At 40.8% G+C, this 23,278-nt stretch overlaps 2 protein-coding genes across 5 annotated transcripts in view; one reads left to right on the top strand and one right to left on the bottom strand.

The window, feature by feature from the left end:
* The first annotated feature begins 1,989 nt into the window (after nt 1-1,989).
* fgf20a (fibroblast growth factor 20a) overlaps nt 1,990-23,278 on the top strand; it is a 33,180-nt gene continuing 11,891 nt past the window's right edge. Inside the window, exons 1-2 of the mRNA XM_046843157.1 lie at nt 1,990-2,735; nt 3,038-3,148. Coding sequence (XP_046699113.1) covers nt 3,139-3,148 — 10 coding nt within the window. The 5' untranslated portion in view covers nt 1,990-2,735; nt 3,038-3,138. The remainder of the gene's footprint in view (nt 2,736-3,037; nt 3,149-23,278) is intronic.
* The window catches only part of micu3a (mitochondrial calcium uptake family, member 3a), a 23,573-nt gene continuing 4,780 nt past the window's right edge, over nt 4,486-23,278 (bottom strand). The window contains exons 5-16 of one of the 4 annotated variants that reach the window (XM_046843152.1): nt 20,440-20,487; nt 18,347-18,429; nt 18,094-18,165; nt 16,673-16,714; nt 15,260-15,358; nt 13,236-13,250; nt 11,331-11,422; nt 10,085-10,256; nt 8,601-8,709; nt 6,342-6,499; nt 6,095-6,159; nt 4,486-5,928 (exon numbers count right to left, since the gene is read on the bottom strand). In XM_046843152.1, coding sequence (XP_046699108.1) covers nt 5,922-5,928; nt 6,095-6,159; nt 6,342-6,499; nt 8,601-8,709; nt 10,085-10,256; nt 11,331-11,422; nt 13,236-13,250; nt 15,260-15,358; nt 16,673-16,714; nt 18,094-18,165; nt 18,347-18,429; nt 20,440-20,487 — 962 coding nt within the window. In that variant the 3' untranslated portion in view covers nt 4,486-5,921. The remainder of the gene's footprint in view (nt 5,929-6,094; nt 6,160-6,341; nt 6,500-8,600; nt 8,710-10,084; nt 10,257-11,330; nt 11,423-13,235; nt 13,251-15,259; nt 15,359-16,672; nt 16,715-18,093; nt 18,166-18,346; nt 18,430-20,439; nt 20,488-23,278) is intronic. The other 3 variants (XM_046843153.1, XM_046843154.1, XM_046843155.1) reach the window with 3 other exon arrangements.

The raw sequence follows: 23,278 nt of genomic DNA on the forward strand, positions 1-23,278 counted from the left end.
GCATTCAGCATAAGGATGGCCCAGGTCAGGTTGTACAGTGTGAGACCCATGCTTTTCGGTTGTCCGTTACACTTTAGGTAATGGTGAACAAAACTCCTCATAAACAGGTTCTGGATCTCAATATCATCTTCCGGCCAAAACCTTTTGAGGAACAATCGGAGAGAGAAATCCACAGTTTTCGATGTAAAGTTAAAGAACTTCACATAGGTTTTCACTGTGGCTTTGGCTAATCTGTCGTTCTTACTCAGACGCCGGATCATCTCAGAACATCTATACTCCTTGTTGAAGAAGATCATCCTAGCGAGGTGTCTCCCTTCCAAAATGTTCTTTTTCTTTTTCCAAAAGAGTTTCATCAGCTCGATTTCTTTAGGAATGTCTCTCACAACTTTTTGTTTTGTTGTTCCTGATGTAACTGATGCTCCAGCTGCGATCTCCTGCATTTCTGATGATGCTCCAGCTGCAACCTCCTTAAATTCTGATGATTCTACCGCTTCAACCTCGTCCATTTCTGATGATGCTCCAGATTCAATCTCATCCATTTCTGATGATGCTCCAGATTCAATCTCATCCATTTCTGATGATACTCCAGATTCAATCTCATCCATTTCTGATGATGCGCCAGGTTCAAGCTCCTCCATTTCTAATAATGCTCCAGGTTCAACTTCCTGCATTGGATTAAAGAATGATTTTGCCTCGCTGTGTACACGTGATTGCAGATGTCTCTCTAGGTGGCGCTCTCACTGGGGGTTGAGTCATAATGAGGCAGGTGCGCTGTGCGCTGCTGTTTATCAGGTCCGGTGAAGAGATCACAGAGACCCTAGCCCCGCCCATACACGACCCCTCTCTGTGACGTAGGAGCACGGGAGCGCGCTTTGGGAACCCCGAGCTGTGCTTTCGCGGGATCGCGCACACGTTGTGCTGACCGACACGAGCTGGAAAGAAACCGAGGACCAGGAGGAAAAAAACAATGTTCAAGGAGTGGAAACAGCAGCGGGGGTCAGAGACACGTGATCCTGCTTTAATGGCGTATTAGTCAATTATAATACACAGCGCACTTTATTATTATTATTATTATTATTATTATTATTATTATTATTATTATTATTGTTATTATTCTAATTATTATTATTATTATTGTTGTTATTATTATTATTCTAATTATTATTATTATTATTATTATTATTATTCTAATTATTATTCTTCTTATTATTATTATCGTTCAAATTATTATTGTTATTATTCTAATTATTATTATTGTTGTTATTATTCTAATTATTATTATTATTAGTCAAGTCAAGTGAAGTTTATTTCTATAGCGCTTTTCACAACACATCGTCTCAAAGCAGCTTTACAGAAATCAACAGTGAAGGTGAATGGTGTGTGTTTATCCCTGATGAGCAGCCGTGGCGACTGTGGTGAAGGAAAAACTCCCTTAGATGTTATGGAGAAGAAACCTTGAGAGGAACCAGACTCAAAAGCAGAACCTCATCCTCATTAGGGTGATATCAAGAGTTTGATCATAAATCTTTCAACAATACAGAACACTGGAGAACTAACATGAGCACTGGAGTATAAGATTATAAGTGATGTTCTTTCTGCAGTCTTTGGTATAAAAGTAGGAGCTACTATTATTGTTGTTATAATAATAATGATTATTATTCAAATTATTTTATTATTATTCTAATTATTTTATTATTATTATTCTAATATAATAATAATAATAATAATAATAATAATAATAATAATAATAATAATAATAATTATTATTATTATTATTGTCATTTTGTCCTGATTTGTTTTTGGTGCAGGTCCACTTGGTGTCCACTAAAGAGAGACATATTCCATTTCTTTTTTTTATTCAGTGACTATGTCACTAACCACTACACCATTATCACAGTGGTTTTGTTTGTGCTTATTGGAGTTTTGTCTTGAAAAACAGCTCATGTGTATAACGATGCATTATAATGTCTCACACTTGTTTATGTAATTATACAGAGACTTACAATGATCTCATTTATCCACCTGAGCAGATGAATTTAAGGGCCGTCCTCAAGTGTGTTTTTGTGGCAATTCTACATGAAAGAAAACACACAAGTATAAACAGAAAAAGCGTAACAACTGTTTAGACATTTCTTCATGATGTCCAGCTTGTACATGCATCTGTGACCAAATCAATTTCCTCTCCTCTGTTAGTCATAGTGTAATGAAAAAACAGCTATTGAATCCACATGAATATATTATTTATTGGAAATAAAATTTCATACATATTCATGTAAAAAGTAGATTAAACCAGTCAGTGGTTCAGGTGGTGTTAAGGACAGCAGAGTCCTTGCTGGACCACAGGTTCTCACAGATACACTCTGAAATCTTTTAAAAAACCTTTAGAGAAGTGAAACTGGTTAAAGACACATGGTGAAGAACAAATCCGTATGAATGTCCACGGTTTCTGACCTGGATGCAGAACCAGTTCTTATAGGAGTGATGGGCAGGTGTCCACATACTTATGGATATACAGTATGAAATTTGTGATAATCTGAAGCCTTAATAAATAAAATGTTCTTTTCCATTTAATAAATAAATACATTATTAAAAAGTGAATATTTCTGTAATAACTGTCTGTTCACTAAAGTGACTCTGTAGATCTGCGAGTCGACTCTTTTCTATCAACACAAGCAGACGCCACCAGGAATCGACTCTTTCATAAACGACTCATTAATGTTTGGTGAATGTGTGTGGTAAGAACTGGTTTTATAAAGTTATATTACTCTTGTTTTCCAGTCTGTCAACCGCTAAACTTTCTGTGTCGTTATTTATTTATATTTATATTTATATAAGATACTTATTTGTTTATATTGAGGTTGTTTTATTAAAAGACGTTTGTGGTGTTGAGTTAGCATGTGTTAGCTAGTCAGGGTTTTAGCTCTTAAAACTCACAAACTTCAGTATTTACAGGATACACATGCTATCCCTCTTATTAAAAACGTTAATAAATAAATAAAATACAGTTTATAATATATTTAACGTTTCTACTGTTTAGTTACGAGAAAGTGCTCGGATCTGCGAGTCGACTCCTTTTTGAACCGACTCTTTCTAAAACGACTCCTCGTTGCCCAGGGCTTTAACAGAGGATGCAAAAGAATGAAACCAGGTAAGAAAATGTTTTATTTCCTCGATAAGGCTTTTTAACAACTTAAAAACGAGTACCAATGATGCTGTGATTCATTAAACACACTCTGATATGCTGTTATGGGAAAACAATCATGTTGGTAGCAGGATATTTTCCTATTAATCACAATAATCACAGTATCGATTACATCAGTAATCCAGTGATCTAATGATGATTTTTAATGATTAATCAACCGGAGAGATCCGGCAGTGTGTGTGTGTGTGTGTGTGCATGCGTTACAAACATCCCGCTCCACATGTAGTCCCCATTTCTTCTTCTAATAAGCTCCATTCTTCTGGGCAGATGTTCCTCTAGATTTTGTGGAGATTCGTTCATCCACAAGGGTGTTAGTAAAGTCAGGTAGCGATGGAGGTGAGAAGGTGAGGAGGCCTGGGGTGCAGTCAGCATTCACATTCATCCCAAACTACTCCAACAATCCCAAACTACTCCAACCCATGTACACCAGATCTTCATGGAGCTGCTTTGTGCACAGGGGCATCATCATGCTGGAACAGGGTTTGGGTCTCAAATGAAGAGTAAAGTTCATTCTAGCGCATCCAAAGACGTTCTGTACAATTGTGTGGGAACAGTTAGAGGAAGAACTAAATATGGTGGGAAACTCAGGTTTCCAAATCCCTTAGACAAATTTTCTGCCTGGTTATTGCCCCCCTGACCCAGGTTACTCCAATACCTTCCACCAGGCCTTCCTTCGGCCATCAGGAAGTTTTTATATCCTGGAGACTTTGCCGGGGTTTGAACCAGCAACCTCTCAATCCAGAGGTGAAGCTCATCCAATTGAGCCACAGGATCTCATACTTGCTGAGTGTTTGAATGCTGCTTTCTCCTTCCTTTTCTCTTAACATAATAATCATCTAAATTCAGAGGGTGGATTTGAACCAGGGAGATCAGGGATCAGAGACCACGACACAAACCCCCACACCATCACAGACCTGCTGTTGGTTTCTGCTCATTGAAGTTTTGTTGTGTAAAATGGCTCACATTCATGAATGATAGAATGGTAGAAGTTCAGAGCTCATCACACTCGTTTATGGAATTCGGTAGACGCCCCATTATCCAGGGGGATTACAATGATCTTATTTCTACACCTGAGCAGATGAGGCTTAAGGCCCATTGCTCAAGGGGTCTTAGTAGTAGCAGATCAACAGTGATGGGATTTGATCTCATGAGCTTCCAGACCAAAGTATACTACCATAACCACTTCCCACTTCCCCTGTAGTTTCTCCCAGGAACAGGAGACACAGTGAGAAGCAGGATATTGGGGATTGTGTATGTGTGATGTAACATCAGGCAAACCAGACTTACTTCATCACAACTTCATTTCCCAGAAATAACCACCGAAAACAATTCATGCATTTCATACAGTGACATCGTTCTTCTACACATAAATATATAAATACAGTATCTCTCCATCACCTGATTATATCACATATTCCTGTGTGTTTAATAAAGTTTCAGCATTCAGGCGTCACTTTGACTTCATTCCAACAGGTTCTATACTGCAGTCTGTGTGATTGTTCAGATAAATAAATGCAGAAATACGATCATTAGCTTCATTATTACAACGGATCACAGTGTCACATGCGGTTCTGGGATTATTACACGGAAAAATACCACCTCCGGGACGTCTCTCGCGCAGGTCTAGTCCAGAAGACCAAAAACTTTTGGTTATAAGGTGTATTTATACACTGTAATTAAACATTTTGTAAAAAGGAACATTTGTGATTTAATGAAATGGCTCTGATTAGGCACTTCAGGTTCAACGTAGATCTAGAATTTAATTATTCATTAACAAAGCTCCGCCTCCGAGTCGCCGTTTCCACGACGACGGTCAATCCTTTCTTTATGACGTCACAACCCCGAGTGTTTTATTCCTCACATTCTTTTATATAACTCTGTTAACGCTTTATCTGTGTAAAACATCCATTATAAAAAGCGCAATACAAATAAAATATAATTAAGGTACATTTTTAATATTATGGGATATTTTTTCTGATAATTTTTTTTCCATTCATATTTACCTTCATTGTTCGGCGTTCATGTTATCACTTGTTTTATAGCAGCTGCAAATTGTCTTTTCTTCACATCACACTCTCTTCACTTCCTCTTTAGGTTAATAAGTCAAAATATTAATAATAGTAATAATAATAATAATAATTTGTCGTCATGTTACGGAGAAAAACGACAGTTTGACCTCCGACACTGGAGACTCCTTCCGAATTTGTCCCCATTTTGTGAAAGACGCATTTCTATTAAAATATTTGCCCAATATTGGATTGTCCACGTGACCCATATTACTATAGAAACGCTAAAATATTCCTCCCGACCAATCAGAATCGAGACGGTAGTTTAGCGTTAGCCGGCGCTTTGGTTTCGCTTGTAAACGAACAAAACGGAAGAAAATCCGCGATAGAATTTCGATTCAAAGTAATGAATAATATTTTTACGGGAAAAAAGAGAACTGAGATTTGAACTCTAAATAAACGGAAATCGTACAGATGATGAAGGACGGCGAACGGTGCGAGATCGACGAGTATCACCATCTTTCAAATATTTATATCATTCACATTTCAAGTAACATTCCAGCGTCTGAAGAACCCAGAGACGGAGAAAGAAAGTCATGCAGGAACATGCAGAATGCAGAAAACGTTCTGCGGAAGACTTCTGATCATGAGGATGATGATGATGATCGAGGCTCCTTCCTCGTCCAGACTGCAGCTGAAGAATCACTCGCTGTTCACCTGGTACATGAGACACAGACAGACATTATTACCTGAATTAAGACGTGTTAGCACGTGTTAGCGTGTGCTAGAATGTGTATTAGCCGTCCTTGCATACGAGTCGCTGTTTATTTGAAAATATTTGAGAGCTTGCTGTAGCGATATCCAGCACCATTATCAGCATACTTATCTTCCTGCCAGCTCTTTCTTCAGACATGACCGGAAGGAAGTGAAGCGTTCTACATCCTTGTAACCCTGCAAACAGAAAGATAGAAGAGAGAGAAATTAGCACCAGTATGTCAATTTTCTCTGGAATGAATAAGGATTTATCTAGACCAGTGACATAGCGTGTATCTGGAGCTTTCATTAGTCACCACTAGATGGCAGTACAGCTATAATGTTAAAACTGTCTCTCGCTGTCTCTCTGTCTTTCTCACCCTGGCTCCACGGTGCAGTCTGTCCTTCATGATCCCGATAAACTCTTTGTAGCTCAGCTGGTCGTCGTGGTCCACATCGAAGATCTTAAAGATGGTGTTGACGAGGTGGCGAGTGAGTTTAAGACCCGTGGCAACGTACACCGCTCTCGCAAACTCATCTAACACACACACACATACATATTCAGAAGATGAGCTGGCATTCTGTGTCATCTGTAATCATATATGCTTTACACGTGAAGTTGTATGAGTCTACAGCGAGCAATCTGAGGCAAATGTTGCTCGTCCTCACACTTCTGTCTCATTCCCACTGTCTCTCTGCAGTCGTAAAAGCCTTTCAGTGGACTTTGTCCCAAAGTAGAGTCTCAGCAATAATTGGTTTACAAATGTACATTTTAGCATTATATTTTTATCGCTCATGAGTGAACCAGATGGTGGTGAGGGAAAACTCCTTGAGATGGTATTAGGACGAAACCTTAAGAGGAACCTGTCCTCCTCCTCAACACCAAATGTCCATTTATTATAGCTCCATCATTGCCGAGACACAAAAATATGAAACTTTTCATGGCACCTGTACCATTATAAACCATTATATGATCTCCAAATAACTCTTCATGACTCTCTGCTCTCCCCTTTAGCCACTGCTCACAACCTTGGGGTGACCATAGACAAAGAACTGTCCTTCTCCTCACGTTGCTAATGTGACTCGTTCTTGTTGATTTCTTCTCTATAACATCTGAAGGATTCGACCAGTTCTCTCCACACAGGCTGCCCAGGTGCTCGTTCAGGCTTTCGTGATTTTGAGACTGGACTACAGCAGCTCTGCTGGCAGGTCTTCTTCTGAACGCTATTCATCCACTGCAAATGATCCAAAACGCAGCTGAACTTGTGTTCAACCTGCCCAGGTTCTCCCACACCACCCCACTGCTGCTCCTCCACTGGCTTCCAGTAGCTGCACGTATCAGATTCAGAACACTGATCTAGTCTCATTAATGGTCTCTTGGTGGCTATGTCAGCTAGCTAGCTAAATTAATAACCTTATTTTAATCCTATTGTGTATTTTAAATAATTAACCAACACACCTGAGGTAAATATTGATATTCCTTGTAGTTTTCTTTTATTTCCACTGCCTCTGAGACTTTATAAACACTAGCTGAATTATTTACAAATCTTTTCTTAGCGATGAAACAACACATCTGAGGTAAATTAATCTCATTTCTACTGTCATTATACTTTTATATAACAGCCACATGCTAGCTTACCCTTATTTTAGCCATAAACAATCTATATTTTTAAACATTAAACAGCATATCTGAGGTAAATGTTGCTGTTCTCAATAGCGCTGTGCATTTATAAAAGCCTTCACAGCGATCTGTTAGCTAACAAACATCAATTACTACATTTTCATTGCCATTAAACAGCATATCTGACTGTTGATGTTTCTCATAGTTCCATCCCTGCTAGCTTGACTTTACGGCTAGTTTAGCCAGAAACTGAAAATCTGTTTTTAACAATTAAACAGCAAGTCTGAGGTAAATATTGGTATTTCTAATAATTCTGTCTAATCAATGGCCTCTTAATGGCGGTGTTGTAGCTAGCTAACTAAATGACTAACCTTATTTCAAATCACAAAGTGTATTTTTAGTAATTAAACAACACATCTGAGGTAAATGTTAATGCTCCTAATAGCTTTGTCTTATTTCCACTGTCTCATGCATTAATAAAATCCTTGAAAGCAATCTTTTGGAAAACAAACATCATTATTTTCTTAATTTTCAATTCATTTAGATGTTTTGTTGCCATTAAACAATACGTCTGAGGTAATTGTGGATGTTTACTCATAGTTTTGTGTTGTTTCCAGTGTCGCTGTTGTTTTTTTTTATCTTCTTAATGTGTTAGATAGCTGAATTATTAACTCGATCCTTTAAAAAAAGCTTAGCAGCCAAGAGCTAGCTAGCTAATAAATTCATAAATCTGATCAGTTCTTATTAGTGGTCTCCTTGTCATTGTTCATTGTTCATTGTTTTTATCAGCTATATAACAGCGAATTGTTACCCTGAAACACTGTTTTTATGACCGAAACCACTTTAATCTACAAACCCGTTATTAGAAACTATATTTGCAGTTTTGTTTTTAACATAAGTCTTATTTAATGAATTTATCCGTTAGCATCATTGTAGAACGACGCCCCCTGCTGCCTGGTTGTTTTAGCAACAGCATCGTCACGGCTTCAACCGCGTAAACGTGAGAGTAAATCCGAACCTTGTCCGATGGAACGGCTGGCAAAGTTGTACATCTGCATAGCGATGGCGAAGTCTTCGAGGTTGTTAAGGAACTGAAAGAAAGACCTGAACTCGTCGAAAGTGATGCCCTGAGAGAAAGAAAGAAAAAAACGATTATCCAATCACAGACCTGATCATAAAATATAATAGCTAGCTAGCTAATTTTTTATAGGACACATGAGTTAGGCTAGCATTAGCCATGACTTTGCTGCTTTTTCTTTTGGAGGGAGTTAAATTCAGGTACTGATGCAGCTGAGAAGGTGAGGAAGCCTGGGGTGCAGTCAGCGTTCACATTTATCCCAAAGGTGTTCAATAGGGTTGGAGCTCTATAGCTGGAGATATTCCACTCCAACCCATGTTGCAGATGTTCATGGCACAGACTTTGTGCACAGGTCTTTGGGACTCCTAGTTCAAGTGAAGGAAAATTTAATTCTAGTTCATCCAAAAACATTTTATACACTTGTTTGGCTCCATCTTTGTACAACATGTGGGCTAATGTTACTAACATTTTGCTTGTAAACTCTTAACACCTGACAGGGAAACGGAGAGTTCCCTTTTCTACGACTATAATTATGCTGAAGGACTGCGGGTATCAAGAAGTTTTGAGACAAGTTTTGTAACCTGCCAACAGATGGCAGCACAGGGCTGCACGCACAGTTACAGGGAGCACCGACCTTCATTAGTCATTGTGCCAAAAGACTTAGTCCTGTGTACATCGGGAGCCGTGCAACCGGTGCTAATCTGAGCATGTGTGCATCTCAGCCCCGCATCCACCCTACTCCCAGATTTGGCTCATGCAAACTTCGCCCTCTTCCTAACAATGAAGGTCTGGCTCGTTTTAAAAGCGCTGCAGAGATCCAGCGCGAATAGCAGAAGGTGCTCGACATGCTTCGGAAAGAAGTTTTCCAGGACACGTTCCAGAAGAACACTGGGGCGCAATGTTGCTGTGCAAGGGGACTATTTTGAAGGTGAAAGTGTGGAAACGTAAATAAATAAATTAGACCGCGTACTGATATTGTGACTAGCAATGATGGGCGTCTAAAACTCTTTTATGTTGCTAAGACAATTGAGTGAATGTTTCAGACATGATGTAAATGTCTCTCCCACTTTGTGAGAAACAAAAGGCCTCGGGAGAACATGTCGGTTTTCACCAAAACATCCACTTCCTCGAGAAGCACTTTTCGCTGGAAAGGACACCTTCCCCTGCTGAACATGATACTATTGGGGCAAAGCACTGTCAATCACTTCGCAGAACAAAGGGGAGGAGTGGAGTCAAGGGGCAGAGGTGACAGGAAGAGATGTAAGATTACACTGTAGTTGGCTGGTGTGGTTGCAACACACACACACACACACACACACTGCTGAAGAAGCGGTGGAGCATTCAGGTGTGAAGGATGTCGAAGTGTTGGATGATCAGAAAGCATGGAGAGTTCGGTTACGTTCCTACAGAAAGAAACTCGGCACCTTTTCATCAGGAATGGACTGGCGCACGTTCTCCAGGTAGCTGCGTATGTCCTCCACGTTGGTGTATCTCAAGAGGATGCGAGCGAAATCTTCCTCGCTAATGGTGATCATGCCTTTGGAGTACGTCAGGAACTCGATCTCCAGCACCTCGGTTTGGAGGTTATCCATAAACCTGACAGACAAATAAAACACGATCAAATTCAGAGCAGGACAGTAATCTTTATATCTGCTCTGCAGTCAGGTTTTGATAGGTTCAGATATGAAGATTACCGTCCTGCACTGGTGTGTACATTTCAGAAGAAAACTGAGGTGTGAAGTATAAAGTGTGTAAATGAGGACACTTGTGTATAAACATTATATTCATGACATAACGCCTCGTGTAAAGTTCTAAATCTGCGAAAACACATGAATGAATTTATTGTACGCGAGAGGTGATTTATTGTATGCGAGAGGTGAATTATTGTATGCGAGAGGTGATTTATTGTACGCGAGAGGTGAATTATTGTATGTGAGGTGATTTATTGTACGCGAGAGGTGAATTATTGTACGTGAGAGGTGATTTATTGTACGCGAGAGGTGATTTATTGTACGCGAGAGGTGAATTATTATTGTATGTAGAGGTGAATTATTATTGTATGAGGTGAATTATTGTATGTGAGGTGAATTATTGTATGTGAGAGGTGATTTATTGTAGAGGTGAATTATTGTATGTGAGAGGTGATTTATTGTACGCGAGAGGTGATTTATTGTACGCGAGAGGTGAATTATTGTATGCGAGAGGTGAATTATTGTATGAGAGGTGAATTATTGTATGCGAGAGGTGAATTATTGTATGTGAGAGGTGAATTATTGTACGTGAGAGGTGAATTATTGTACGCGAGAGGTGATTTATTGTATGAGGTGAATTATTGTACGCGAGAGGTGAATTATTGTATGTGAGGTGAATTATTGTATGTGAGGTGATTTATTGTACGCGAGAGGTGAATTATTATTGTATGCGAGAGGTGAATTATTATTGTACGCGAGAGGTGATTTATTGTATGTGAGAGGTGATTTATTGTATGCGAGAGGTGAATTATTGTATGCGAGAGGTGAATTGGTAAATGTAAGAGGTATATTTGTGAATGAGAGCATCAGTGCATCTGTGAGGTAAAACATTTTATGCAGAAGCATATATTTTATGAAAATTGACTGCGAAAGGTAAGTACGTGGCGCCAGAGCATTCTTCCTCCTCAGTATCAGGTACCTGTAGAAGTCGTCGAACGTCAGCTCGACTTTCCCTTTCTTCCCGAAGAAGTGTACGAGCAGCGTGGTGTCGACCGTCATGTCGTCTGTGCGCTGCTCAGAGAGAAAGGGCCGGAAAGGGGGCGGGGCAGGAAAGAAAAGAGAAGCAGTCAGTGAGAAAAACATGCTCTGAGATGATTGGATGAAGCAGCTGTCCATCACGGATGCAAAGCAGTGGACGGTGGCGGTCAGGGTTCTGCTTTGCTCAGTGCATCAGTAACAGTGGGAGCAGCACTTTGTACAAACACAGCAAATCTTTATAACCTTCAGATTCAGGTATAAAGATCAAAGGATGAGTGAACGACAAACATCCAGTATGCAGTCATGTAAAATATGCACTCCAGCCAGAGACACATACACACATACACATAGAGAAAGAGAGACACCAAGAGAGAGATTGTGAGACACAGAGACACACACAGACATGGACAGAGAGAGAGAGACACACACAGATAGTGAGACACAAAGAGAGAGACAGAGAAAGAGACACACAGATAGACAGAGAGAGAGAGACACACACACAGATAGTGAGACACAAAGAGAGAGACAGAGAAAGAGACACACAGATAGAGAGAGAGAGAGAGAGAGAGAGACACCAAGGGAGAGATAGTGAGACACAGAGACACACACACAGAAACATAAAGATAGAGATAAAGACATCACAAGATAGACAGAAACACACACTGGAGAACAAAAAGAAAGGGACAGAGAGAGAGAGAGAAATAGAGAGAGGGCCTGAGGGAGAGAGAGAGAGAGAGAGAGAGAAGACATATCGGACGTGGACAAACGGGTAGATGCATGAAGACAGTGCAGGCCATGCATTTCAGAGACAGGCTGCATTCACACATCAATGCAGTGTAAACAGGTGAATAGAGTCCTCCTTTCTCCAGCTGCTGATATTCTCTCTCTCTTTCTCTCTCACTACCCCCGCCTCCCCCAATATACATGAACATATCAGTCTTATCATCATCATCATCATCCACAATATCAGGACGCCTGGACATGATGTGATAAACTGTAATCCAGTATTGACTAAAACGTTTACCTTTTGAGGACTAATAGGCCACGCCCCCTTTTGTTAAACCGAGTAGCCAATCATCATGCCTCCAGTCTTGGTGTCTAAACCACAAGCACCCGGTTTACAGCACCGGCAGCAGAAAGCTGATGTTTTGAGAATTTGTTTATTTCTTTTATTTTTAATACGTACTTTATTCAACTTAATGTCTTTAAAAAAATTATTTCCAACCTATTAACCCTCCGAAGGCAAAACAGTTGTGGAAACATTCAGAACGTTCTTCCAACCTCAAAAATGTATTTCCAGTCAGCTCTTAAAAAAACCTTGAACCCTCGTTTTCTAATTCTAGGACCCTAGAACTGAGATCTTTGGTTGTCCCTCCATTAAAGCAGAACCCTAGAACAAAATGTTTTCGAGGTTGATGTTCCTAAGCAAAACCTGTCCAGAAGCAAAGAACCTTTGAAGAACCCTTTTTCCTGAGAACGTGTACAAACTCCAAATTAAAGTTCCTGATTTTCTTGGTACTGAGAACCAAATTTTCTTCAAAAAGGTTCTTCCAGAGAACTTGAAAGGTTCCTGAAAGTCTTCTTCTTCTGAATAAAACCTTCTGTTGTAGGGTTCATGGTTTACGACCGCAAAGGGTTTCCCGAGAAGAAGTGAAGAACTAATTGAGATTCTAAATTCAAGGCTGGCAGACTCGACCTCTGAACCTGCCACGCCCCTGAGGCTGAAACACTGAAGGAGTCCTCATCATGCTAAGCTCGGTTGGCCGACCACCTCCACCCAAAAAAAAGCTTTCAGTGCATACAAGCCAAACAAAAGCAGAACTTCAGGTCCATGCCTCCGCGATACCTCCAGATTATAATCCTATCCGAGGAGAAACCGTTTTAAGCATTTAGAAAAGAAGGTAGAAATAGAGAAAGAATGGTGGACTCAAGCAGAGGAATCAGACAGGAACATTTATAATGTTTGAAGTGAAATGTAAATTATGGAAAAATCAAACCTACAGTCACCAGAGAAGTGACGTTAAAACGTAGCGAGCAAATCTGTGCGATAGTGTGCGCTTTTCACGTGAGATTATAGGGTGAAGATCTTATGGTAGACCTGCGATCATCTGGAAATCATCCTGCAGGTTTAAGTAGTGAAGAGATTTTGTTCCTGGGCATTAGCATTATTAGGTTTAGCAGTATATCAGGTCATCTGTTCTAAAGAGACGTGACAGGGCGGAACGTCACCACGTGAACTGTGCCTTCTTTCAGAGAGACGTCTGTACGCCTCGTTAGCGTCGTAGCTTCCTGTTTTTTATTTTCACTTTCACGACTTGTCATCTGGCCCCTGAGCCGCTCCGCCTTCCATCACTACACGTTCGCTCCTTTTCTTTACATTATTTCTTGGAAACGTGATGTAAGCGGCGTTATGTCACAGATCCTGGAAACCACTGCTACAGAGACTCACTGCTGCATTACAGTGTAGACGGCCACGCCCATGGCCACGCCCACCCCTGTGGGGGACGGGCTTCACTTCAGGGCTTTTAGCCTTTGATCTGGCAGGTGAAAAACAATGATTAGCAGGATGACTAATACACACTTCCACACACACAGTCACTCAGACACACACTCACCAGACACACACACACACACACACGGTAAGTGTTCATCTGAGAGAGCGTGCAGTCAATAATACAAACAATCCCGTAGAAGCGTGTCATCTGGAAGAGTGGGATCTCGAATTACTGTCTCTTTCTCACACACACACACACACACACACACACACACACACACGCTCTCTCTCTTTGTGAGTAACAGACTGGGTAAATAAAGGGCAGATGTACGGCTCGACGGTGTCATCATGCGGCACTGTCCTCGTCATTACAGCGTCTCAACACAACCAAATAAACCAATCATCACTTCCCAGTTGTCTGTCTGCTGTCTGACACCAGAACGTGATGTTAGAACCTTCGAGAAGATGCAGAACCTCGGTATCAGTGCGAAAAATAGCAAACAAATCGTTACTTGTGACTTATAAAAATTTGAGGACACCTGACCCTAAGATTCGGGGGGGGGGTCATGAGCTCAAATCTCACTTCTGGGCCCCTGAGTAAAGGCCCTCAACTCCCATAGCATAGAGTTGTGCTCTATTTTGAGCATCCCATCCTGTATTTCCTGTTAATAACGAGCTCCACTCTTCTGGGAAGATGTTCCACTAGATTTTGTGGAGATTTGTTGAGCCACAAGGATGGTGTAAAGGTACTGATGTGGGGGAGAAGGTGAGGAGGTTTCTGGGGTGCAGTCAGCATTCACATTCATCCCTAACATGTTCAATAGGGTTCTTCAGCAGGCGAAGATCTTCCACATCTTCTAACCCATGTATCTTCGTGGAGCTGGCTGTGTGGGTCTCTTGGTTCAAGTGAAGGCAAAATTGTATTTTTTCATTCTGCACAATTGTGTGCCTCCAAAATTGGGATTACAGGTGCAAAGTTATGAGAATAGCTGCAGCGTGGGTTTATGAGTGTGCATCCAAAGGCATCCTACACAACCTTTGGGGTAACAGTTTGGAGAAGGACCACGTCTGGGTGGAACAGTCAGGTGAGAATGTTTACGAAGTTGCTGCTAGAAGTGCCCTCGATATGTTCGATTTGAAAGCGTTCAGATCTAGATACACCTGGAAGTTCTAGACCTGCTTCTTGATCCTGCAGACCCACAGGACTATAGGAGTGTGTGTGTGTGTTCTATAAAACGCCTAATTTGACTCTATGCAGGGGGTCGATTAGTTTCTAGAGGTTTGTTTGCGCAGGAACCTCGGACCTCTGAGAACTATGTGCTCGTGGTGGGGACGATGGATGAGAGAAAAAAAGCGAGGGATGACTGAAGCGATACCTCTGCCAGGTCAGAAAAGAGCGCGTGGCTGGCGCTTCGTCTCAACACGTCCCAGTAGCTCCTCGCCACGCTCTCCTCACGGCTCGGTTTTTTCGACACCTGAGGGGAGGGGCAGGGCGGGGCAGGGCGGGGCGGCAGCACAGGATAGGGGGAGGGGAGGGGGCAGTTAGTGGGTTAGCAATCGCAAGCAGGAGAAATGATGCATATTGACGTTGTGAAAAGAATGAGGGTTGGGGGTTGGAGGCTACGATGCGCCGGGTTACGGCGTCTGGTTAGTGCTGTTACTGCAGAACATGTTTCGGTTTAAACCTTCACTGAATCTGTGGACCATTAAAACCATCCTTAAGCACAGAATATATACACTCTATGGAGAAAGTTTGTGGACACCTGAGCATAATATTGGTGCTTAATTTTGAAAACTAAGTCTCCGATTCCTGTTATAATAACCTTCATTACTTCTGGAAGATGTTCCACCAAATTTTTTTGGAGATTCTTTCAGCCAAAAGGATGTTAGTAAAGTCAGGTACTGATTGAAATGAGGAGGTTCCTGGGGTGCAGTCAGCGTTCACATTCATCTCAAAAGTGTTCAATAGCACTCTTCTAAACCCGTTCACGATATTACCAAAAGTTTGCGGACACCTACGATATGTGCTTCTGAGCGTCGCATTCCACATTTAGTCCAAATGTGTTCTCGTAATTCTCTCCACTCTTCTGGGAAGATGCTCCACTGAATTTTGTAGTGGGCTTGTAGACCACATCTTCACGTTGCTGGATTTGCAGAGGAGCATTGCCATGCTGGAGCAGGTTTGGGTCTCCAAGTTCAAGTGGACGTAAAATCTTATTATACTCCATCCGATACATTTATGTGTCTCCAGCTTTGTGGTAACAGTTTGGAGAAGAACCACATATGGCAGAGGTCACCTGTCCCAATAGTTTTGTTCATATAGTGTATGCTGGAGCAGGTTTGGATCTCCTAGTTTAAAGGAAGGGAAATGTTCATGCCCCAGCAACTAATTATCTAACTAAATATCAGGTGTCCCAATACTTTTTGGCCATAGAGTGTATGATTTACTGTGATATTTCCTGACGTGTGTGTACGTGTGCGATTAAGGGTGGACTTGAAAACACTCCAGAAGCTGCTCAATAGAAAACGCATTTCACTCTCCGATCGGTTTAAAGCGTCTCTGATGAAGTGGTCGCGAGGAGAAGAAAAGATCAATCGGAATTTCGTTTTCTTTCATTAAAAACAGATACTTAATAAAAAAAAGGAAAACAGAAACAAACAAATGGATTAACCCTTGAAGGTCAAACCTCCTTGGTTTTAGCGATCCTGTTTTTTTTCCCCACTTTTGTTTCACATCTAACATGTAAGATCAAAGGGCACAAGGTGGTGGTGGTGGTGGTGATACCTACGCTAGAGCCTGGGACGACATGATATCCATAGAGCTGCATGCTCTGGGTGGCATTCAGAGAAGAAGAGGAGGGAAGGAGGAAGGACATGAACACACACACACACACACACACACACACACACACACACACGTTAGAACAGGCCAAGTGGTTTAAGCAGACAAAACATTTACACTTTTTGTTCTTCACGAGTTTCAAAAACATGCTGTCACTCGGCAGCTCGTCGTGGTTACCATGGCGATACTCCATACACGTATCTCATGTTGGAATTTATAATGGCTTAAAGAGTGCTCCATAATCACGCTGTAAAAACATCTCAACACTCTGGCTGTAGGACGCCAAATGCTTTTCCTTTTTTTATTTCCCTCCTAAGACCATCCGCGCATCCATGATGTCATCCGGCCATCAAATATTAAACACATTCACCTGATAAACATGAGATCACTACCTCAGGTCCTGCTTCCATCATCACAGTACAAAAATATAGCTCTAACAACACATTATGGATCTTCTGACACAGAGCATCTTCTCCACTCAGTCTGTTTCCAAAGCTTGTTCTTCTAAAAAAAAAAAAAAAAAATACAGCCAGTCTGGCTTAGCCAATCTTCCATGTCCTTGTCCAAACCCTGAGAAAAACCCAAGCTCAGGCTCAAACTGGAGAAGTTGGATCTGTGAGACACTACATCCTCTAGCACCTTGCTGCTCATTTTCATCATTCCAGTCCAAAACCCTGTCTCTGAATCAATCACCCAAGCACTTCTTAATAGTGACCCAACACTGTGCTCGTGTTCCAAACCTTCTGCATCTTTCCACCCAATACTCATCAATTCTCTCACAAAGTCACATATTCAAAAGTCATCTCCTCATCTCATCTCCTTCTCTGATCAATGTATGCGTGCTGATCCAAAATCCAGCGTAAGAGCCAGTACACATCATCTCATCATCATATCAGGCGTTTTCAGAACCTACACTAGAAACACTGAGCACAAACCTGAGCTGAGGATCAACTCCAGGAACCTGAAGCTGCTAACACCAATCACATCTCCTGACCAAAAAGCCCTCATATTAAATTCTCAGAATCCTTGTCCTCATCCCATAATATTATATTTGACTCCAAAGCATCCATCACTGAAACCAACATTTGTTTTCTTCTTCTCCTCTTTTGACTCCACAGCAAAAGGAAATCTCCAAATGTGTCAAAATATTGTCATATTCCTGACATGGCTTCTACTTCCTATCTCTCCAGTCCATACATTTCTACATCCTGAATGAACAACCAATCCAAATTTTTTAAATCAATACATTTTAGAGGAAGATAAATCTGATCTCTAGAACCGTTAAGGATCCCAATCACATGGTGGATCTTAACAGATGTTGCTCAACCGTTTCTGCTCAGTTTCGTCCGAATCCGTCCAGACCCTTACCAGCTGAGCCGATTTCTCCGCATCTCCCTTGCGTCCCTTCTTTTCGTTCTTCTTCCGGAAGATCTCCTGCAGCTGTGGGTCAGAATATGGTGTGAGAACCGAAGCTGACGAATGATCTGCTCCAGTAAATAAAATGGTCAGGAGAAAGGTCTATTTTCTTCCTCTTATGGAGTCATGAATTTGCATTAATTCTCCTGTTCCTTATTCTAAAATTCCTGCAACTGGGTCACAGATAAAAAGTTTATTATCTCACCACCAGAAACTCCTGCTTGTCCACCATCTGGTTGCCGTCGGCGTCGAACATGTTGAAGGCTATTTTAAAACCAGCATGAGGCTCTGAGGAAAAAACACACGTGAGTCAGATGCATAGATTCATCTTTCGTAATGTGCATTACTATGAGGTCATTGGTGTAACGCATTAGCCAGAAGACTCCTCGGTGGGAAATCGTTTCCTCACATCGTCCCAAGACAGTAGGAAGGTTTCAGATACTCATCTCGATTATGTACTGCTGAATTCTGCCTGTCTTTATATCCTCCTGTTCTGTTTTTCTTCAGAAATGTGAAACTCTACTCCATGAAGTTCTACGTAGCAGTGAATATTCAACATGCCTCCTGACACTAATTTCCACTTTGAAGCTCTTCAGTTCTGTCAATTCCAGATCTCCTTTCGTACCGAACACCACCTTTCGTCACCTCCTCCAGGTGCGTCTTTGACCCTGTCGCGGGCCACATGTCTTTCCGTGGTGTTACGTTGCCGTGGGAACAGTACGTCACGGTAGGCTTGCTGGGTTCCAGAGGACGTGCTAAGTGAAGTGCTTCAAAGGGTAAGGACACATGCTCTGATGATTCTACTCAACATCTCCATAATGTCTGAGATATTTCAGGACATCAATTGTGGAAATTGTGGAGAACTTCAGGTCTGGAGAAAAGTTATTAAAGGTATAAAAAGCATTTAGACCACAGACTTGTCCGTTTTGATGGTGGGATTTACATCACAGCAGCTGTTTGGAGGTGTTCACGTTGACAAAATTCACCTGGCTGGTGTCTCCCTCAGGATGAAAGTGGGGGTGGAAACTGTCTGAGTCTGCCAGACTATAAACTACAACAAGCTTTTGTCACTCGTCTTTGATAAATGGAAACAAGCTAGTGTAAAACTGAGAGCATCCAGAACTAATATATATATAGAGTCAATGGACAAGATCAGGGTCCCCAAACTATTGCCCATGGGCCAATTACAGCTCAGAGATATATTTAAAAAACGTTTGAAATAAATGTTTTACTAATATTATTTCTGTTTTTGATAATAAAAGATTGACTTTAGACGAAAATGTCCCTCAGTTATTAATGGAGGTCGAGGCGCTAATAGTTGATCGCTTGAACTATCGGCTATTGGCAAAAATCCATAACGTTAGTTTTTCCGGCTTACGGTTTGCCGTTGTTACGAGAGCAGCCTCTAGAGGCAAATCACTGACACTACGCGCTACTAGGTTTTACACCTGAGACGGCACGCTGCACGGAGAGCGAATTATACTATTTATTATTTATTATTTCATATATATATATATATATATATGTGAACATGGAAAAAGCATTACATTAGTTCAGTACTAAATTATATATTATGAGTTTAATATAAGATTTTTGATGGAGTTTGGGAAGCTTTCAAATTGTTCTTCAATTGTGTTGAAGGTGTTGATAGAAAACTAAGAAAAGAGTTGATACTGTATATTAATTACAGATATATACAGTATATAATTAAAATGCTGAGAGGTTATTTATTTATTGATTAGTTTGTTCTTGTTCTCTCTGTTACATGTAATTTATATGTATAGTTGAAATGCAGTAAAAAAATAAAAGTCATGGAGTGTTTTTTTCTTTTTTTAACGGTCAACTAATCGATTAATTGGTCAATTAATCAATCGACCTCTAGTTATTTATGTAGCCTAATTATTTGTTTGATTCACCCACCAACCACATACACGCATAAGTAAGTGATGGTTTTTTTAAATAGCAATGAATATGATAAATATAATTACGATAGTAATAATGCTCTTTTAATATGCGATAAGTAACGTTCATTTGTCGGTACGGTGCAGAACAAAATAATAAACTGAGAAAAGGGAATATAGATACATTACAATTCATAATAGAATCTGTACAATAATACTGGTAGTCAATCTGGACCTTATTATTTTTTGTTACACACCGACCCCTATTAAATAAACGACAAATTATATGGCCCTCACAGAATAAAAGTTTGGGGACCCCTGGACAAGAGGGACAAATTGCGAGGTAATGAAGGGCGATGGACCAAACAGGTGAAAAGGAGTAAATTCTGGTACTTACTGGTCAGGATACAAAGCAGGAAGAGATACTCTGTGTAAGCGATGATCCCTGCAAAACAAAAGGGTCACACTTGTTTGAGTTTTCTGCTAAAGGACAGCCTTACACACCCTCCAGTCTCATCCTTCATCCCTCGCTCTCCTCCTCTTGTCTAAATCAAAATCTTTGCTAGTTTTACAAAGGGATGTCTTTTCATAGAGATAAGATCTAAAGGTTCTCTCAAAGAGAAAACATCAGCGGGCGTGTTTATGTCGACCCAAACACTGCAGCGCAAACCGGCGACGTTACCCAGGCTTTTGTTTCGACTTGTGAGAAAGAGGATACACAATTGAAGCTTTTGAGGATGTTTTGGAAATGAGGGTACAAGGCAGGGATTCATTACCCCCGAAACACCACTGAAAGCATTCTCCACATGTATAGGTAGCAGGGCTACAGATAGTTCTGGCTGACTGAGCCAAGTGTTTCGGGTCAATGGTCTTTAACGCCTGGGGGACAGGAACCCAACACAAGTCCATTTACCAGAGCAAGGGGGTGATACCTATGTGGTCTTCCCACACACAAACAGACAAACATCACCATCACACACCTATCAAACATCAAACTTCTGGATGCCCTCAAGCTGTAGAAATGAATGTTACGATTTCTGGTCCAGGATTATTCACATTATCAGTTGGTTTAAAAGTCTGAGGACTTCATTAACCAAACAGAGATACATTTTGATCCAATGTAATTTTTCCTCCCAGATTCGAAAAGGGAATGAATGAGTATGGAATTATACTGATTTCAGATCTGCTTTTTCTATTCCAAATGGCTGTCATCCTTTATCCAGAACCAACGTGAAAGAAACTAGGATCAGAGGATCAGAAAAGCTAGTTGAGAACTTCAAGCGAGACATATGAGGTGGTATCAAAACGTTTTTGAGACTCGCTCTGTTTGAAAGAAAGTACTTTATATAGCTACGTTTTCACACCATCACCTTCAAAATAGTCCCCTCGCGCAGCAATACAGCGCCCCCAGTGGTCTTCTGGAACATGTCCTGGGAGTCTTCTTTTTCAGAGCTTGTCGAGCATCTTCTGCAATTCACCACACCCTCAAACATGATCCAGTTATTATTTTCTCCTGTAGATTGATTTGAGTTTCTCATGCTGGAGATCTTTCTGTGTACATTACATTCAATAACGTTTTATTTTGCAATAAGTGTTTTCTTGATTTCGCTTCGTTTTCGCATTTTAACTACTGTGTTACAAATCAGTTTTTAATTGGATAAATAATTGTTGACAATGTGCATGATCTTGATTTTAATGCTAATCGTGTTTTTAGTTTAAATGCTTTGTCTCATTCCAAGACTATAAAATGTAATTCTGCTTCTTAAATGAAGAGGAGTTCTCTTATTCTCTGGTTTAAAGATCTTTTCACACTAATTAACAGGAGAAATCTGTTTAATAAAATTATTACCGTACTTTTAAGTTAATTAGGCTAAATCGTAGATTTAGATGCTTATTTGTTGCATGTCAAGCTGCAGGACTGTCAGATTTTGGTGCTATACAAATAAAACTGAACTGAACTAAACAGAAGAAACAGGAAGTACCCAATGAAGAGGTGACACACAGCGATTTCATTTTTTTCTCTCCATTCCCTGAAAGAGTTCACCCTGCTCAGGTTCAGCTGTATTCCCAAAGATCACCAAAGCTCCATAGTGACCTGGAAACCATGGAAGCCTCTGGAGATACTCTTACACACGTAAACACGTGTTTCCATCAGGTTGAAATGTTTTATCTTTAGTTCGAGTGCATCGCTGGGCAGGTTGAGGAGATGGTGTGAATTGTTCAGAAAGATAATAATGAAAGGAAAGGTGTAGAATCCATGTGGCTTATTTTTAGCCGTCCCGCTGCGGTTAGCGCCCGCGTGAAGCCAGTGTGTAATTAGCACCGCGGGGAATTAGCCAGCTTGCTACCAGCGCCGTGTCAGCGAGCGCTTTCTTTTGAGGCTCTCGTGTCGGTGATCTTCTTTGTGATGATTTCTTTATTTCACATTCCCGTTGTGTTTTGATTTTGCGTTTTGTCAGCGACCCGATGAGCATCGGTAAGAAGCGTGGCGAGAGATTTGATGTGTGAGCAGAGATTTCAACTGAGAAAAAAAAGTCTGGGGATGTTAGCAATTAGCTGTACTGCTACTGATGACTAGCCACCTACAGTTCGACTCCATCACACCACCCTGTCCTTTGATTCTTTTCTTTAGCAACACGGCCCCCTGCCGTGTACGATAAACGAGATGTTCCACTTTAACTAGCATGTAATGTAGCATGCATATTGTGATGATAAAGTGATAAATAAATCAGTGCTAGCATATCCAAGCCTAAACATTTGCAAATAATCCGCTATTATTTTATGCTGAACCATAAAAGCCACCATAAAATGCTAGCAGTGATGGCCAAAATACTTTCCCAAGCTCCTCCCTCGGCTAATTCAGGACACACCCACACAGTGTGCAGGGCGACTAGCGTTAGTTGATAAGGATGACTGGGCATGTATGCAAAGGTCGATGCTACAAACAGGAGATGGTACAAGGCATCAACAATGGAGGTTTCTGAAACTAAGATTAACCTTCATGTCAATGAAAAAAAAAAACGCAAATAAATCTACAAATACGCGGAACAGCTTGCTAGCATGCAGGATCAGTTCAGAAACAATGCTCTGGAGTTTATACGTAGCGCTGTTTTACATATACAACAATCGGTGTGTTAAATGGAAATTTGTGACTCCTGGGGTTGGGTTTAGATGTGGGCGGTGACAGTGACATCTGCCCCGCCCATTTCACTTTAAAATAAAAGAAGGTTAAAACA

Source organism: Silurus meridionalis, chromosome 28 (genome assembly GCF_014805685.1).
Source record: "Silurus meridionalis isolate SWU-2019-XX chromosome 28, ASM1480568v1, whole genome shotgun sequence".
NCBI classification, from domain to species: Eukaryota; Metazoa; Chordata; class Actinopteri; order Siluriformes; family Siluridae; genus Silurus; species Silurus meridionalis.